An 18,672-nucleotide genomic window follows, 5' to 3' on the forward strand; every position below is an offset into this window, starting at 1 on the left:
ACATTCAATAATTTGATGTGATATCACGGGGATGGTTTGCAGGCCACCTGTTGAGTGCCATGGGTTTAAAAGGTGAAGAAACCCTGTATTTAAACCATCTTAAGGCGCATGTTTTGTTTTCCTGTTGTAGATTCGGAGAGCTGCAGCAGTGCAGAATGGCGTTGCAGCAGTGGTCAGTGCATTTCCGCCAGCATGCGCTGCGACGGTCTCACGGACTGCAGAGATCATTCAGATGAGGAGGACTGTGCTGAACCGCCACCCTGCAACACGCAACGCCACTGTCCGCAAAGCCACGAGTGTCTGCTAGAGGAGTGGATATGTGATGGAGAGACTGACTGCAAAGATGGAACTGATGAGATGGTGTGCTATTTTGTACTGAAAAAACGTTATAAATTAATTTCAAGGCACTCTGTGTGGTGACGCTTCATTGCTCATGTGTTTGAAATGAGACAGAACTGTACGGAGTCTCCTGTGAAGTGTGGTGAGTTCCAGTGGCAGTGCTCCTCAAAGACTTTTTGTGTTCCACAAGCCTGGAGCTGTGATGGCACTGAAGACTGCAAGGATGGAAGCGATGAGTTTGGCTGTGAGTTTACATTGATTCTTCAGACTTTGACTGAACCCAGGAGTTCGAAGCATGGCATGGTATGAACGGAGTTCTAATCTAGCTTGCTCTGCTTCTGGGAAAATATATATATATATATATATATCAATTTCATCTGTGGTCAGCAAGCACTCTTACTTTCAACCCCCTTTCCTGCAACTATTCGTCAAAGTGGCCACTTTTTACGCTCAAATCAATTTGCGATGGATAAAATAAAGTTCCATTCTGTACTTGTTTTCACTCAGAAATGGGTTGCGAAAGCATTTCATATGAACTTTCTAGCTTAAAAAAATGTCGTCTTTTTATATCCTGTCAGGGTGCTGATTAGCAACTCTCAAGGATCCCAAGAGATTGCCTGTTTAGAAATGGATTTTGTGAGTCACTCCACAGGTCTCGATAATTGATGACAAAATTGAGAAATAGTTCACCCAAAAATGAGAATTCTCATGGTGTACTCGCCCTCATGCCATCCTAGATGTGTTTAGAAGAATATCTCCACTGTGTTGGTCCTTACAATGCAAGTGAATGGTGACCAGACCTTTTTGAAGCTCCAAATCACACAAAGGCCACAAGTAATCCATATGACTACAGTGGTTTAATATAGGTCTACTGAAGCGATATGTGCGTGGGTGAGAAATAGATCAATATTTAAGTCTTTAAGGAGCTTCAAATGTCTGGTCACCATTCACTTGCATTGTAAGGACCAACAGAGCTGAGATATTCTTAAAATCTTCTGGTTCTGCAGAGAAGTCAAACACATCTGATATGACATGAGGATAAGTAAATGAGAATTTTTATTTTTGGACAAACTATTCCTTTTAATTCATGTTTACCGCTTAAAATGCAAAAGTAATATTCTAATGGTAGTTTGACCAAGATTGCCTTTTCTTGAAATCTCTACAGTTCCTGGGTATGTCATTTTGTGTTTTAACAGGTCCACGTGTGTCCTGTCCTCCTCATCAGTTCCAGTGTGGGAGTTCTGAGTGTGTGGATCTGTCTCAGCTCTGTAATGGAGTCACTAACTGTCTGGACAGTTCTGATGAGGGTGGAGACTGTCAGATAAAGAAATGTTCTGAAAAGTCAAAGTGTGCACAGGATTGCCACAGCACACCTACAGGGGCAGTATGGCTTCTCCCTCCTTTTAACAAATCTGCTTTGAACATTAGAGCTACTGGCCTCCATGCAAAATATATGGAGGATTAGTTTCCTGACCTTTTCATTCTTGGATATTTTTTTTTTTATTACGTTTTCAGCGTACAAATGTCATTAATTGTGGTAGGGTGCATTGTTTAAGAAATCTGAGATGGTAAACAAAAGTTTGTAGATGGAACATTTGCAAGAGGCAATCCTTGAAAATATGACCTTTGTGCTTTCAAGACACACTAGGTTATTCCAGGGGGACTGAACCTGTAATAAAAGCACTGTTTGTCCCTTTGGTCAAAAGCACATGCTGAAAAATTATAAAGCAAAGCATGTCAGCAGTAGCACACAAACCAACTTAAGTACGACTCAAAGAATATATGTGTGTGTATATATAGTATATATTTAATGTGTATATACTAATGTTAGTCAATATGCAACACATCATAAGATCATGAAGCACAGACTTTAATACAGTATATTTGCATTGTAGTCTGATTGTGTGAATAGTCTTATTCACTAATAAGTCTCGGTTGCATCCTGTGTATTCTTAATGAGTTAAAAGCAGCTCTTACGTTCATACAGATGGGACAATCACAGATGTATTGTGATATTATAAAATACTTAAATGTCTGCGAAATTCAAATTTGGCAATATTTGCACTGACTTCAGACCTATATACACCTATCCTGGGACTTGGCATGGATCAAAAGCACTGAGGTTTTTCTTGTTAGTGTTTTAAGGGTGTCCCATTGATTGATTACAAATATGGCGGCTGCAGGTAAAGTGACATCACTGTAATGGGTCAATTGAATCTGGAATCTTCATTTGAAGCAGATTAAAGGCCTTTTGTGGGTTTGTTTACATTTCAAATTTTTGACAGGTTGAATTAATGAGCATTCCGTCAATATAAGTCTGGTATTTTTCCCATTTTTGATCATCCTCCGTGCAAAAACCATTACACCCTTTCTACACCAACGTAAAGTTCTAAGCATTTGTGTTTTTGTCAGTAGTAGCGCCAGCCGTGCGGCACAAAATGGAACTGATGCCCACTTCTGGTGTAGACAGTGTTAGTATGATCAGTTAGAAAAGACTTCACGCACCATTCCAGAACAGTGTGACGTCCACGTTTGTACCAAGTTTGGTGAATGTGGCTTCAAAGCTCTAGGAGGAGTTAGTGCTAGAAATGTTGGTCTGTTTAGGGATTTTGAAAAAACCTGAAAGTTTGTAGAAGCTTTGTCATGCCAACATAACAAAGGGGTTTCTTAACCGCAACTGGTTCCTTGAACCCAAAATTGGTCCTTTTGGACCCTCACCAGTCAGTGTGCCAAATATCACCGCTTTGTCACCATTTGTTTCTATGGGCTGCAATAGACTCCCAGCCAGAAGAATAACGGCACCAACAAATACAGGTGCTTATGCACTTTTGGTGCTTGGCCCCTAATGACCACTGAGGCCTTTACACTCTTGTGATTTCATTCATTGCTCTTTTTTTTCTTCTTTTTTTTTCTTTGTCTTCCTACAGCACTGTTGGTGCAGGATTGGCTACAAGCCTGTAGATAACGGTCTAGTGTGTGTTGATGTTGATGAGTGTTTGGACAGTCCAGCCATCTGTTCACACTACTGTAACAACACTCAAGGCTCATACAAGTGCTCTTGTAGCCAAGGTTATGTGCTGGAACCTGATGGCCGCACCTGCAAAATTACAGGTATCTCCAATCAAAAGTTCACAATTCTATATATATTTTTTTTTTTTTGTAATCCTTTTTTTTTTTTTTATAAATTATCTCAAGTTACTGTTCTTCCATTTTCTTTGAGTCCTTGTCAAAATATCTACCCGTCACAGGTGAGCCATACCTGCTGGCATCTGTGCAATCTGAGGTCTTCCTGCTGGGTCTGAGGAGCTCTAGTCTGGATATTCTCATCTCTGCAGAGAAACGGTTTGTCCTCTCACTTGATTGTGACTGGCAGAAGGAGAGAGTGTACTGGATCAACCCCAATACTGACAACATAAAGTGGCTGTCACTGGATCAGAAAAGCAAAGGAACCATCATTAAAGGTGAGCAGGAATAGTATTTGACCTATTAAATGTGCTTCAAGTGATTTTTAGCTGTTCTACTTCTGCTAGACTGAGCTGTTGAATTAGCCACGCCCCTCTTTCCAAAACCCCACACTCCAAAGATACCAAATGAGCTTTGAGACCAACATCAAGCAGAAACGGATGTTAAAAAATGGTGCCCTCAACCAACAACAGTTATGAACAACATGGCATAGAAATGGCATTAAGCCTCAGTTTGCTGCAACTACAGTACTATGAGTACATGCAAATGATTGACAGGCAAAAAGTGTCAGACCGTGGCCCACGGACACATTTTGGTTTGCGGTTTACAAAGTCTAGAGCTGTCAGACACCGCTGAGATTTCTCACAACACTTATTTAATTAATATTTTTCAGGGAGTAGAATTATTTTTGCATACCTTTACATGAAAAATGATATTGCTGATATTGTCCAATAAAAAGTATTGCAATAAAAGCTCCTGTCTCATCACTGCTTAAACACCTGGGTAAGGTTGCACCAGCTATGCGTAAGTTAGGACATGTTCACACTAAGGGCTTAGTAACTTCTAGTTAGTTTGTAACCATGTTAGTGCTTAATTTGGTTGCACCATCTGTTCTTAAAGCAAGACTGAACTAGTAGGTCGCAAGCTCTCTGTATAGTGATGCGTAGTCGCATATTATGGCGTTTGCTGCTTATTGGATAAATATGTAAATGTATACACAAGTGTTAAAAAGCTGTGAATGAAAATTTTATCTAGTTATGGTTGATGTTCAAACCTTGTTTGCTCAAGTAACAGTCAGCTGTAAATTATATCCCCATTAAAATATGCATAGTAGATTTGATAAATAGTATATTTATCATGCATATCATTGCCTGTCATGCATCAGTCTGTTTTTTAATTCCATCTGTCATTCCTGGTCGGAGGCTTCCGTAATTTAGTTTATACGTAGAGTTACGTCCTACCCTATTTTAATGGTGCAATGCTCAAATATTTAAGTGCGTAAATTGTGACTTGGTGCCCATTGACACCACAACTATGTTAACTGTTAACTTGCGCACAGCTGGTGCTACCAGCCACTGGGGCCAGATGTTTAAATTTGCATACGTGCAACATGAGCATTGAAATGTGCATGAGCAATTATTACTGCACACATCGGGATTTATAAAAAATAAACTTTTGCATTAAGCACTTTATTCAGAAGTAATAGTTCTTAAAATCTAGGCTGTTAAAAGACCGTAGTAATGGATGTGCTGCTTTTGGGAGACTTTCCCCTGGCATTAAACTGAGAGACCGTACTTTTAATAACAGTGACGATTTCTTGGCTTGTGATATTTTCGATTCCAAACATAAAGATAAGCATAAATATTGCTCATGTAAAAAATAAAATAAATGGCTATAATCTAAGTGTTTTTTTTTACACTGTGAAAAATATTTTTCTTAATCTCTATTCGTTTCGCTGTCAGAAAAAACATCTAACTTTTTAACTATCTATAAAAACATCGTACTTTTTTAAAAAAATTTTGTATATATTACCCGAGAAGCAAAATTGCATGCATTGGGAAATTATTTTTGACTATATTAAGCATACACAATGTTGTGAGCATAAGGGCTGTTTTCATGAGTAGCTATGCGCTATGACAGCGGACAACAACTTATCCAATTTTAGTGCCAGCGCAAGTGGGAGTTGATGGGAGTGTTTGCGCTACTGTGGGTGTATTGTCTGTAAATGAAGTGGTGCAAAGCACAAATTGCTATATTCCTGAGTAATAGGTCATTGCGCCAAGACATTTCAATACCACCTCTTATCTCAGTGCAAAATCTAAACTCCGTTCCTGCATTTGCATTTTGGGGATTCCACCAGCAGGTGGAAATAAAGTTCATGTCCAAACTCTTAAAATATAGTGGAACATTAAGTCTCTGACAATCACTTTTGTAGCCAGTTTTGAGAACCATTTAGATTGTGTTAAACTATCTAAAGGTCATGGCTTATTTTTCAGTTATCATTTGTTTATATTTACAGTTGTATTTATGATTTAAATTTGACTTAAAAATCACTCTACAACAACGGGTGGAAAATTAAGTCACTGCAAAAGTGGCCGGCGGAAGAGAGTAAAATGTTTGGATTTGATATGATTTTTTGACCACTTTATTTTGATATTTTAGTTTTGTTTAATGTGTAATTTTGAATTTAGAAATATATTTGGTTGAATTTTATTTGTTTTAACATCAATATTGTTTTATCAAAATCGACTGGTAGAAGTTAGAAGTGAAGTATATTCCGATACAATCACTGTTAATATTAGCCAAGATTTTTCTGTCAGTATATGAAAATGATTAACATTTAATATAAATGATTACATTCTATATAATTTAACAGAGCATACATCCAAATTCTGATGAGAATCACATTTTCTATGCATATAAAAGGAGCATGTCACTGTCAAAGAAATATACCTGGCATTCAAAAGAACGTAAGAGCATATTTCTATTCTTGTAATTCATTGCATACGTTGCGTGCGCGATTTCGCCAAACTCTTTCACCAAGACTCATCACATGCTTGCATGAAAATACAAAAACTTCATGGCCATGCCCACAGACTTTGCTCTTATGACTTAATGCATTGCGCTGTGCTTAATGGTTGCGCTCTTAAAATAGGGCCATAAATATGCCTATAAAATATATTCTCCATAAACTAGTCTTAATATATAATTATGCATCTTAGTTAATTTGGTCTTGTTTATTGGATGTATAGATCATTATACACTAAAACAAGCCAAAGATTAAGAAATGATTTAAGAGCAGTCTATTCACATGCAACATGTAGGCTTCAGTGTGTATCATCTATCGCTTCTTGCTACCATTAAAAGTGGTAGTGTCAATTGTCTGGATGGCAATATGCATATGATTATTATATGCAGATGAGGATATGCATGGTACAAATGCATGGCATTGTAAGCTCCATATATGGTTATTTTGCGGAGGAGACTGGTAAGGTCTTGGTGGGTTCTTGGATATCAGCATTGCCCATTGACAAGCCTATATTGGTTTAACCACTAATGACAAAACCAGGTTAAGTGTGTGTGTGAAAAGCAAGTTCAAGTATGTAAATGTCTTTGTCTAAGGTATAAATGCAGACAGCCTGGCTGTGGACTGGATGGCGAGGAACCTCTACTGGGCTGATAACGTGAACAGCCAGATCAATGCTGTAGGATTGGACAGTAATGCAACCAAAAATGTAGATTGTGTGGTGATTCTGGACAAAGATCTGGGACACCTTCGTTCCTTGGCTCTGCTGCCACAAAAAGGGTTAGAATAATAATTTCTTCATCTTAATTTCTCAATGTAAACAAGGGTCTGCTTGAAGCTGTGCATTTATGATTCTTCTGGACAAGTAAAAATAAATCTGAGCTGCAGTCATGGCTTCTGTTTCTCTTTTCAGTCTAATGTTCTGGTCAGAAACGGGGGGTGATGCTCAGATAGAATGTGCAGGAATGGATGGATCAGACAGACGAGTGTTGGTCAGTCAGTCTCTCCGCTGGCCTGTCAGTCTGACCGTGGACTCCCTTCATAACAGAATCTACTGGACGGATGAGAAACTCAAGTGCATTGGATCTGCCAATCTTGATGGAGGTGACATTAAGGTAGTTAAGTTCACTCATTGGAGTGGAGCTTGGGACAAAATTCAAACAAAGTCTGAGAAGCTACAGTCTAGCAGGTAGTTGGAATCAACCAGCAGAAGGTCAAAGAAGGACAATATATTAAGATTCTCTCCACTTCCTAAGCAACCAATTGGCCAGGTTGCTAGGGTGGGTAGAGTCACGTTGGGCTAACCACCTCTTGGTTGCTATAATGTGGTTCTCTCTCTCAGTGGGGCACGTGGTGAGTTGTGCATGGATGCCACGGAGAATGGCATGAGCCTCCACACATGCTAGGTCTCCGCGGTAATGTGCTCAAGCCATGTGAATGGATGCATGGATTGACCGCCTGAGGCGGAGGCAACTGAGATTCATGCTCTGCCACCCGGATTGAAGTCACTACGCCACCACAAGGACTTGGAGCGCATTGGGAATTGGGCATGCCAAATTGGGGGGGAGAAAAAAAATTGGCAATGCTTCTAACATTCTGTCTATTGTGGTCAACAATTTGGAAAGGTTTGCATATGCTTACCTCGATTTCTCCTAGTAGAACATATTCCTGGATCAGTGGAAAAACATTCCTATCAACAAATCAGATGCTCAGGTTAGGCTTAGGGCTGGGTTTGGGCCCTGAACAACAATGGTCACGTTTTACAGTCTACAGTTTAATAGAGCTGAAAACGTATTCTCAGGCCTATTCAACTGGTGGCCCTTGGGCTAAAGCCAGTTTTTTATTTTTTTTATTTTCAGTGGCCCTCTTGAGGCTGTCAATTGTCTAAGTGGCTGTTCACACTGAATGCATTGTGTCCGATCGCTCAATTGTTTACCTATGTAAACTTGCACTGTAAAAACATCGAGACCTGGCATGACTTCTTTCCAGTGTCTCTGTTGCCTCCGCTTCGGAGACAATCAATCCGTGCATCTTATCACATGGCTTGTTGTGCATGACGCCGCGGAGGCTCACAGCTTGTGGAGGCTCATGCTACACCGCGATCCACACACAACTTGCCACACGCCCCACTGAGAGCAAGAATCACTAATCTTAACCACGAGGAAGCTAACCCATGTGACTACCCTCCCTAGCAACCGGAACAATTTGGTTGCTTAGGAGACCTGGCTGGAGTCACTCAGCACTCACCCTGGATTCGAACTCCTAACTCCAGGGGTGGTAGTTAGCGTCAATACTCGCTGAGCTACACAGGCCCCATTATCCATAATTATTAACATGACAAACTTAATAAAAATGTTAAGTTTGTCAGTAGTCCATGATTTTAGTTAAAGTATGCATTTATAAACAGGAGTGGTGGTTGTGTAGTGGTCTACACCACATAACTGGTAAACTGGTAATCAAAGGTTGTTGGTTCGAGCCCCACAGCCACCACCATTGTGTCCTTGAGCAAGGCACTTAACTCCAGGTTGCTCCGGGGGGGATTGTCCCTGTAATAAGTGCACTGTAAGTTGCTTTGGATAAAAGCGTCTGCCAAATGCATAAATGTAAACACAACTGTTCAATACATTTTTTTAGCATCAATCTGATATACTTTCGCAGTTATGGACCAATTTTAAAGCACTTTATTTATTTTCTTACTGAAAATTTCTGTTTTATTGATCTAGTGGACAAATTATAGGCCTACTGGAAAACGATATCTGATTTTAGTTAACTAAATATTCTGGCTTGGCCTACATACATCGAAGATGTGTTTTTTTTTTTTTTGTTTTTTTTCATCTGGCCCACTTGTCTATGATGTTGAGTATACTTGATCTAGATGTTTTAATAATGTTCAATTGCTTTTCTCCAATTTAATTTTTTCATTTTTCCCTAGATCTTGCAGCTTATGGAGACTCCCAGTCCGTTCTCAGTATCTGTGTTCAATGATATGGTGTACTGGTCTGACACCAAAAGAGGAACTATTCAAAGAGCTCACAGAATGACTGGCAAAAAGCACCAGGTCCTTCTAAAACGTCCTGGACAGCCATTTGGTTTGAAAGCAAGTGTTTCTGAAAACAAATCATTAAAAATCATGTTGATGCCAGCAGATATTTTAGTGCATGTTTAAAGAACATTGTTTTAACGCATACAACTTTTAGATGAAATGCACAACTATCACCACTAGTGGCAGCAAACACTATTGCAATCTGTTTGCATGAAAACAAGACTTTTGGACATGTGGACGTAAAATTTTGCAACAACGTTTTTTCCCCTACAATAGAAGAGGGGTGTTTATGCAATTGTAAAAAAAAAATAATGTTTTTTTGCCAGTGAACAACTAAGCTCTCACCTGAAAAGTAATTTGAATGGTGCGTACACAAGTTGTAGCAAAGTCAATAAAAAGAGAAAAATCCCGCACACTGTCTTGGCGTAGCGGCTGCTCGACATGTGCTGAAGGTTGAAAAAGCTCTCGATAACTGTGGGTCTATTGTTAGCTCGCTCGATCCTTTACATTGTTAGTGCTGATACAAATGGATGGATCGTGACTAGTTCTGAGAAGCTCCCATCTGTTAAGCGGCAGCTATCTGTGCTCGTTATCTGCGCTTGCGCATTTCAATCACGTGGCATGCTTCTGGGCATCTCGGTAATCAACCCACACAAAATGCTCCCGTCTTGTAAACGGCTGCTCGACACATGCGCAAAATCTGCGCCCACCTGTGCATTGCGCGGTCGCATGGAGCACGTTAGAGCGTTTTTCAGTGTGTGTTAAAAAAAAAACTGTAGTGTGTGGTTATACATTCCGGTCCGCAATGTGGCCCCCTAGCTTCAACAGTGTTGTATCCTCCACGTTACAGTGCAGGACATGCCCATTCTGTGCTCTGAGGTAGTAAATCTCCATGTGAGAGGCAATAGTAGTTCCCTGTACCATGCACAGAGAATGTCACAGATGTTTTCTCAAAGCACAAAGACCTATCTGCACCTGTGACACTTGAATTGAGTTCTGCTCATAATCACATACAAACGCATTTAATCACATTCTCTCGCTTATGTTTGCACGCTCAAACCATACCTTGGTGTACTTATTAACTTTGGCTTAGGCCATTTCACACACTGTGCACAACCGCTTCCCAATGCGCAATTTGTGTCAAATAAAGCGCCCGCTACCCCGTTATGTAAGCAATGGCGCCTTGTTTGGAGTGTGCGCCGCCATCTCTCCCCGCACATGACATATGTCCCTGGCGTTTGAACTGCGGAGCGGCCATTCTGTCATGATTTGGGAACTGTTAAGCAAAGCGGAAGTCAACGTACTGCATATAGATGTTCTCGAAGTGTTTATACCATGATGCATCCAAGGGCATTGCGTTATATATCGCGGCGTGATTGGACCAAAGCGCTCGGCAATGTCTCGTGAACGGAACCGATAGGGAACCGAGGTGACAAGAGTAACAGGAGACGTTTTCCTGAGCAACCACTGGGCGGCGCCATGATTCTAGATGCCAGTTTTCGGTTTGTCAAAATGAGCTATCCAGATGAAGAACAATAGATTTTTTTTGTGGAGTTATAATGTATTTTTGCAGTTGTTGGCTGTCATAACTCAAGTAATCAACGTAACTAGCCTCGGACAATCGCTTCATGATATCTACACACACAGGTGTGTCATTAAGAAATGGGTCATCTCAACTCTGTAAAGTATCGGTACTATACAGCCATGTTTTTTTTTTTACAAATGTAATAACTTGGAGATTACATTACCGCAATGTATATACTAGTGATCACGCTGGAGACCGAAAATTTAAAATGGAGCATCTGATGACGTGACTCTGCATAACCAATGACAATCAGTTAAATGGAGGACCTCTAGAAAACGCCTAATAAATACAGAATATAGAAATGTATACATCACATATATACACAAGCACATGTCCCCCTAAATGTCTATGGTGGTTACAGTCCTGGTTGAAAAAGATTTAAAAAAGAAATGTCATAATTTAATTTGCCTGAAATATTTGAACAAGTCTAAAGCCAAAAGCATTTACACCACACGTAGGAACAAATGATAGTCCTTTGGGCAAAACTTCGATCTGATCATCAGACAGCACTTAAGAAGAAATGTCGATTTATCGTCTCCTTGAGAAGCTCCGCGTCACTGCCGTTGTTGGCTTGTTTGATACCCTAGACCCTCCAACAGTTCTTCTTCCCTGGGGTGCACTGAATGAAAAGTCAGGCCTACACAAGCAAATGTTTCAGTATAAAGCTTTCTTCAGTGCTCACATTTCAACTTCACTCTGCAAGTTTAAAAATCAAAAGTATTTTTGCCGGACAATTTCAAGTCTGTTGCAGTCCGCACACAAGTCGTTTGTTTTTCATGCATCTGAAGTAAAATAAGCTTGACTGAGCGTAACAATACTTTGTATTTTGCATGAGAAACTGCCTTTTGTTTCTGCAATTCTGTTTGATGCTACTCAGGTGCACAATGTGCATTTAGCCAAATCAGGTAAATTAAACTGGTACAAAAGATGATGTATTTCTTCAATGACAAATGCTTATGTGTGTTTGCAGGTTATTCACCCTCTGTTGCAAGTGAGTGTTTCTAACCCCTGTGCATCCAAGCGCTGCTCTCACCTGTGTGTGTTGGCACCAGGGCTGAAGGGTGTCTGCAAGTGCCCATCTCAGTTTCTGTTGGATGAAGATAAACTCACCTGCTCAAAACCCAAAGACTTGTCCTTTCTACTGTTTCTCTCTCCTACTGCCATCACACAGGTAAACAACCATTGGCCTCACTACATGTTCTACTGAAGTAATAATTTCTGTTGAGTATTCTTATTTGTGCATTTTTTGTAATTCAGTTGTGCTTGCTAAAGCACATGAGTCTTGTATTTATAATGGTACATCCATGAAAGTGTTTATTTTTGCAATTCCATTTGGTGACACACCTGGACAGAAATTAAGATTTAATGGCTTTCCCCCTCTGTTTTTCACAGATCTATTTGCAGAACAGACACAGTGGCACTGGCTTACAGCAGTGGCCTGAACACCGGCAGTTTGCCCTCCCGAACATGACCAAGCCAACAATGTTTGACTTGGTGCTGCGTGACCTCACCTTGTACGTGTCCGACGCCAGCCAGCCCATTTTGGGGCTGTTCAAGATAAAGGACACTGCGTTGGTGCCAGGTGAGAAGCTACTCAGACTACATAAGGACTCTATAACTGCGTTTTCTGTGGACTGGGTCACCCTGAATGTGTATTGGAGCAGCGAGAAACTGCCTGGCCTGCAGGTCACCTCGCCAGATGGCAAGCACACTAGTGTGTTAATCAAAGATGGTGTTGGAGCTATTGAATCTATTGCTTTGCACCCGCCCAGTGGACGCCTCTGCTTTTCAAACAAAGTCAAGGAAACTCAAATGACCAGGGTAGAGTGTGCACACATGAATGGGCAGAATAGGACAGTGGTGTGGAGTAACTCGGTCCGACCAACTTCACTGCTGTTGACCAATGAAGGAAATAAACTCAACTGGGCTGACAAAGGTATTTTTAGTTTTGGTTTTGTTTATTCTTTTACAATGGGTTGTATTCATTAATACGGAGTAATGCAACTGGAAATGTTTTCCGCTAGGTCTCGCAGTGATCGCTTGGGTTGGCATAGATGGTTCTGGATATAAAGAAATTAAGACGGAGGAAGGCTTGAGTGCATTTGCCTTGGTTAACAAAATGCTTGTCTGGATTACAAAAAGAGGTAAACCTTTGTTTGGGCATGTTTGTGCTCTACTTGTTGGAAGTCATTCCAACATTCTTAATGGCAAGTTCACCCAAAAATGATAATTCTGTCATTTGCTCACCCTTATGTTGCCTCCAAACAAGTATGACTGTTCTGCAGAACACAAATATATTTTAATGAAGATATGTCCGTTTGTCCAAACAATGCAAGTTATTTTTGGAGCTTGAAAATTTGGTCACCATTCAAAGGCAGAATAAAATAAATTCATAAGACTTCAGTGGTTTAATCCATGTCTTCTGATGCGATGTAATCGATTTTGGGAAGAACAGGCCAAAATATAACTCCTTTTTCACTATAAATCTTGACATCAGCAGTCTCCTTGGCAATCATGATTTCAAGCTCGATTATACTTACTAGCGCCATATTAATCAAAGCATCAAGTCATGATCGTGCCTAGAGACTGCAGTGGCAAGATGTGCAATGGCAATTTGTACAATGAAAAGGGAGTTAAATTTTGGTCTTCTCACCCAAAATCGATTAAATCACTTCAGAACACATGGATTAAACCCCTGGAGTCCTATGGATTACTTTTATGCTGCCTTTATGTGCATTTTGGAGCTTCAACATTCTGGCCACAGTTCACTTAAATTGTATGGGCCTACAGAGCTGAAATTTTCTTCTAAAAATCTTTCTCTTCTGCAGAAGAAAGTCATACACATCTGAGATGGCATGAGGGGGAGTAAATTATGATAATTTGTTTTTGCTGGTGCAAGGTGGTCTATCATCTTCAATGACCTAGAACAAGATCTAACAGTCTTTAACTAGGTCCACCAGCAGGTAGTCCAGCTGATCAATGCTTTAGACCAGCTTGAACCAGCAAATGATTATAAATGAGCATTCCTGGCCAAGCTGAAAACAATGTAAAACCAGCTACTGCCATAAAATGGTTTCATCTGGTTTTTCCAGCTGGGCTTGAAGCTGATGCATGTAATTTTCCAATGTAACTTAAGCTATTTGTAGGTTGATTTCACTTAAAAGTGTAATACTGTAGAGCTGTGTTTAAGCAACATATCAAGCCCAACCCACCAACACTGGCTTAACTAATGATGTGGCTTAACTAATGATGTGATTTGAGGCGGGACAATCTACAACCAATGGAAGATGAGTTATCAGGAATATTATCAGAAATTTTATCAGAAAAATGTTTCGTTATGTTAGTGGAACATAAATTGTACACTTCAGCTTGAAAAATATTTACACTGACATTTTCAGTAAGCATTTATAATTTAATATTTTAGACATTCATTCTGGTAATACATGTGTCTGATGTTGTTTAGATTCCACTAAGTGTTGGTTCAGTGATAATCAGCAGAAGGGGAAGCTGTGGTTTGAAGTAAACACTGATATCGTCAGTCTGAAAGCATTTACTAAGTCAAGGCAAAAAGGTGAGCAAGCAACAATTCCGCAAACTAGAGTAACTTCACCACTTAAACTGCAGTTAATGTGCTCAATTAAGCTTTGCTGGAGTTATGGCGTACATGCTTGTGGAATTATTGTGCTCCAGAAGGCTGCAGGTTTAAGTTTAAGCCCTTTTCTGATTCCATTCTCAGTCTTCTCAAATTTGTATTTCAGGCTCTAACCTCTGTTCAAATGCTAACGGAGGCTGCAGCCATCTCTGTCTAGCGGCCCCTGGAGGAATGACGTGCCATTGTGACCATGATCATCGCCTGGTTAATGGCAAAGATTGCACGTCAGATCCCCGCTGCCCTGAAGGCGAAAGACCTTGCTTGAGTGAAGACATCTGTTTACCCCTGAAGCAGTTCTGCAATGGTGTCGCAGACTGCCCTGATCATTCGGATGAGATCTGTGAGAACTGCCCAAAACGATCTTAAATTTTGTTTACATTACTGTAATCTGCTTATTGTATGGATGAAAGTTTACTTTACCTATAACATTATATAATGTTATAAGTATGCAGTGCACTCTTGATTTTCTGCAGGTAGTTGTGATTTTAAATAGGAACATTTTTATACCATACAGTGATAAAGCTCACGAAACCTGACAAGACTATACCTGGATCATATTTCACACCAAAATAAAAAAGGATAAGTAGAAAAAGTAATGACATTTTCCTTGTTTTTAGGATCATTAACCCCTAAAAATGTTTTTTTTTTTTTTTTGGTCTCCAGGGAGATGCAAACATTTAAAAAAACAATTGTTTATCCCAATAATGAAAATTCTCATTATTTACACTTTACTATTTAAGCTCTTTCATATAATGCAAGTGAATTTTGGCCAGAACTTTGAAAGTCAAAAAAAGCACAAAGGCAGCATTAAAGTAATCCATATGACTCTAGTGGTTTAATTCATGTCTTCAGAAGTGATTTGCTAGGTGTGGGTGAGAAACCGATCAATATTTAAGCCCTTTTTTACCATTTTATTTTTTAATTTATTAATTGTGCGCGTGGCTATTCCCATTCTTTATGCATATCGCCACCTGCTGGGCAGGGAGGAGAAAAAGGACTTCAGAAGTGATAGATGTGGGTGAGAAAGCAGATCAATATACAAGGATTGAACCACTGTAGTCGTAAGAATTTATTTTATGCTGCCTTGATGTGCTTTTTGAGCTTCAAAGTTTTGGACCCTGTTGACTTGGATTACATGGACCTGCAGATAAAATATTTTGTTCCGCAGAAGACTGACATGCACATCTTGGATGGCATGACGGAGAGTAAATGAGAATTTTTATTTTTGGGGTGAACTATCCCTTTAAGAGGCCAAGGAGAGAGCATTGAATGAGTCTGCAAAATTTGTGTTAAAAGGACTTTGTAGAAAAACATCAACTCACAATCTTTATTTAAAACATGGCAGCATTATTTTTTTTTTTTGAGAAGGCAGATGACCGGGAGTAAAGTGTTCCTATCTTTTCCATGTTATTTCCATGATTTCTACAAGTTGTAAAATTTAAATAAAAGCGCAATTTTTTTATTTATTTTTTTTTTTACAAATAATGTAGTATGTGGGCCATAATATGTGGAAAGTGACAATTGAAAACCTTTTCAGAGCCACCACCCACCCCCCTCCTTTCAGGAGACCGTCAATCCATGCATCTTATCACGTGGCTTGAGCATGTTACTGTGGAGACATGGTGCGTGTGGAGGCTTCGCTCTATTCTCCGCGGCATCCACGCACCACACCACACGCCACACCGAGAGCGAGAACCCCATAGCAACCACGAGGAGGTTACCCCATGTGACTCTACCCTCCCTAGCAACCGGACCAATTTGGTTGCTTAGGAAACCTGGCTGGAGTCACTTAGCACAATCTGGATTCGAACTTGCGACTCTAGAGATAGTAGTCAGCATTTTTACTCACTGAGCAACCCAGGCCCTTTTAGAGCTACCTTATAATATTTTTGCCTTTTTTATGGTTAATATTTTTGCATTGACACATTTGCTTGAGTTAAGCCCATTTTATCCCCAAATTCTCATTACTGTAATGTTGGAGAAAAAAAAATTACTGTAAAAAGGTGTTTATATCCTATGTTTTCATTTTAAAATTACTTTATTGCAGTGTAATGGAGTACAAATATTACATTGAGAAGCTAATCAGAATTTTCCTTAAGAATGAAATTCAAAAAATCACAAGTAAACATTCAGATGAGAATTGTTGAAAATGTGCTTAATTGTCATGAAAATTTTACAAACCAATCTGACCTAAAATAGGCTTCATTTTACTTATACAAATCATCATTTTGTTTTTGTCCTCCCTAGATTCTGTGGTGAAATATGATCCAATTTTCATGAGATTGACAGATTATTAAATGGATCCATTAAAATCACAAATACGTTTCACACTTCTGGTCATGTCTGGTTGTCACCAAATGCTGATCTAACATTGGGAAACATTAAGCTTCTCCCCTCTGATTTTACTTTGCAGGTCTCAAAGTTGCACAAGATACAAACATGCGGCTCAGACCCAAAGCGTTTGTTCCAGGCTTGAGCGAGAATGTCATACTAGAGAACGTGGAGTCTGAGGCGTGTGCCGTAAACCTCTGTAATGGGAACGGTAAATGCGTGACCGAGAATGGAGAGATGGTGTGCGTGTGTGAGGTGGGTTACAGTGGAGAGCACTGCCAGGAACCGTTGGGAGGGCTTACACAGGGACCGGTTGTGTATGGAGCAGTTGGCCTGTGTACCGCTCTAGTCGTACTGGGGGTAACCATTGGAATAATTCAGAAGACAAAAGCAGCAAATCGGAGGAGGTACGCTGTAATCTACTTTGTATTTACTCATTGAAACGCTATTGATCGATCTGGTGATCTAGCTCAGGAGAAACACACCATCCAGTCGATTAAAGTTCTTTGTTTGTTTAGGCAAGCAGCACAGGGTGTGGGTGCTCAGGAAACAGGTATGAAGGAAATTGAGAGAAGACATGAGCCATCTTCTGCAAAACCAAATGGGAAAGACACCGAGTGCTCAGAGGTATGAAAGCTAGGTCTAGGAAGCTACTATTATTAAACGTCTATGGTGCGAGGAACGGAGGTAACCAAGCACATCCATATGATGTTCCAAACCCATGTGACTTTTGAATGCCTTGAAGGTGAAAAATTGGATTTTGGATGTTCAACATTTCTAAGACTTTTAAATGGTCTGTTTTTCAGGATAATGGGGCAACATCTGTGGACTAGCTTCATCACCATGCTGGCTGTAGCATCTTGGTTTCTATGAAATAAAGTCACGTTGCATTTTGAAAACTCAACCTAAATTCACAGTCTAGTTTCTCCAATCAACTTGGCAACCTGTAATCATAACTAAATGTTTAATAACTATTCTTCTCTGAGGATTTTGAACTTGTTAATTTCTACCACATCACTAAAGATTGCATTGATTAGACTTATTGTATAAGAACACAAATGAAAATAACTGGTGAAACTTAATATCTGCTTTACCTATGTGGTAAACAAAGATATCAACATAAGTTTTTGCCACAACCTCATAAATTAAGAATTGCCAAGACTTGTTTGCATGTCAAAATGAGTGATTAAAGTTGATTTTAAAGAAAACTGTTGTAAAATGATCCTGTTGCATACAAAGGTTTGGGAGGGAAGTTAAAGCGCAGGGCTGTTTGGAAACATTTGGCGCAACCCACAATGTTACATCAATAAAACAAAGGGGTTTGATGCATATTTTAAAGTGCAATTTAAAGACTGCAAAGAAAGGTATTTCATGAGAACATCGGAGACATCAAGGTAACTTCATATTTTGACCTCTTAATAATCTTGTGGTGCCGAATTTACTAATTAAGTGCATTTTTTTTTTTTTACTTCAAATAGGATGAAGCTGATAATTTTTCTGGGTCTATTTTTTATATATATATATGCGCATCGTACTTTTGTGCATTTTTAATTTTTTACTTTTAGAATATTTATTAGTTTTAAAGATTTGGATTTGAAGAATCATATTTTCTGTCCTATCCCAAAACATTTTTTAAACATCTTAAACCATAATCTAATTGAATACTAATTAAATAAAACCAGTTTTTTCTTAAATGTGTAGAGAGAGGAGCGAAGATGTAAGCTGGGTTTTGG

General features: G+C 39.5%; 1 protein-coding gene across 1 annotated transcript in view; it reads left to right on the plus strand.

Moving 5' to 3' along the window:
• Positions 1-17,994, plus strand: part of lrp13 (low-density lipoprotein receptor related-protein 13) — a 33,703-nt gene extending 15,709 nt beyond the window's left edge. Inside the window, exons 7-22 of the mRNA XM_052100131.1 lie at positions 131-360; positions 454-583; positions 1,536-1,723; positions 3,267-3,450; positions 3,588-3,800; positions 6,925-7,108; positions 7,242-7,443; positions 9,261-9,425; positions 11,927-12,127; positions 12,349-12,892; positions 12,981-13,100; positions 14,420-14,527; positions 14,715-14,948; positions 17,022-17,346; positions 17,458-17,566; positions 17,746-17,994. Coding sequence (XP_051956091.1) covers positions 131-360; positions 454-583; positions 1,536-1,723; positions 3,267-3,450; positions 3,588-3,800; positions 6,925-7,108; positions 7,242-7,443; positions 9,261-9,425; positions 11,927-12,127; positions 12,349-12,892; positions 12,981-13,100; positions 14,420-14,527; positions 14,715-14,948; positions 17,022-17,346; positions 17,458-17,566; positions 17,746-17,772 — 3,164 coding nt within the window. The 3' untranslated portion in view covers positions 17,773-17,994. The remainder of the gene's footprint in view (positions 1-130; positions 361-453; positions 584-1,535; positions 1,724-3,266; positions 3,451-3,587; positions 3,801-6,924; positions 7,109-7,241; positions 7,444-9,260; positions 9,426-11,926; positions 12,128-12,348; positions 12,893-12,980; positions 13,101-14,419; positions 14,528-14,714; positions 14,949-17,021; positions 17,347-17,457; positions 17,567-17,745) is intronic.
• The last annotated feature ends 678 nt before the right edge of the window (positions 17,995-18,672 follow it).

The sequence above is a fragment of the Xyrauchen texanus genome, chromosome 3 (assembly GCF_025860055.1).
Source record: "Xyrauchen texanus isolate HMW12.3.18 chromosome 3, RBS_HiC_50CHRs, whole genome shotgun sequence".
Classification (NCBI taxonomy): Eukaryota; Metazoa; Chordata; class Actinopteri; order Cypriniformes; family Catostomidae; genus Xyrauchen; species Xyrauchen texanus.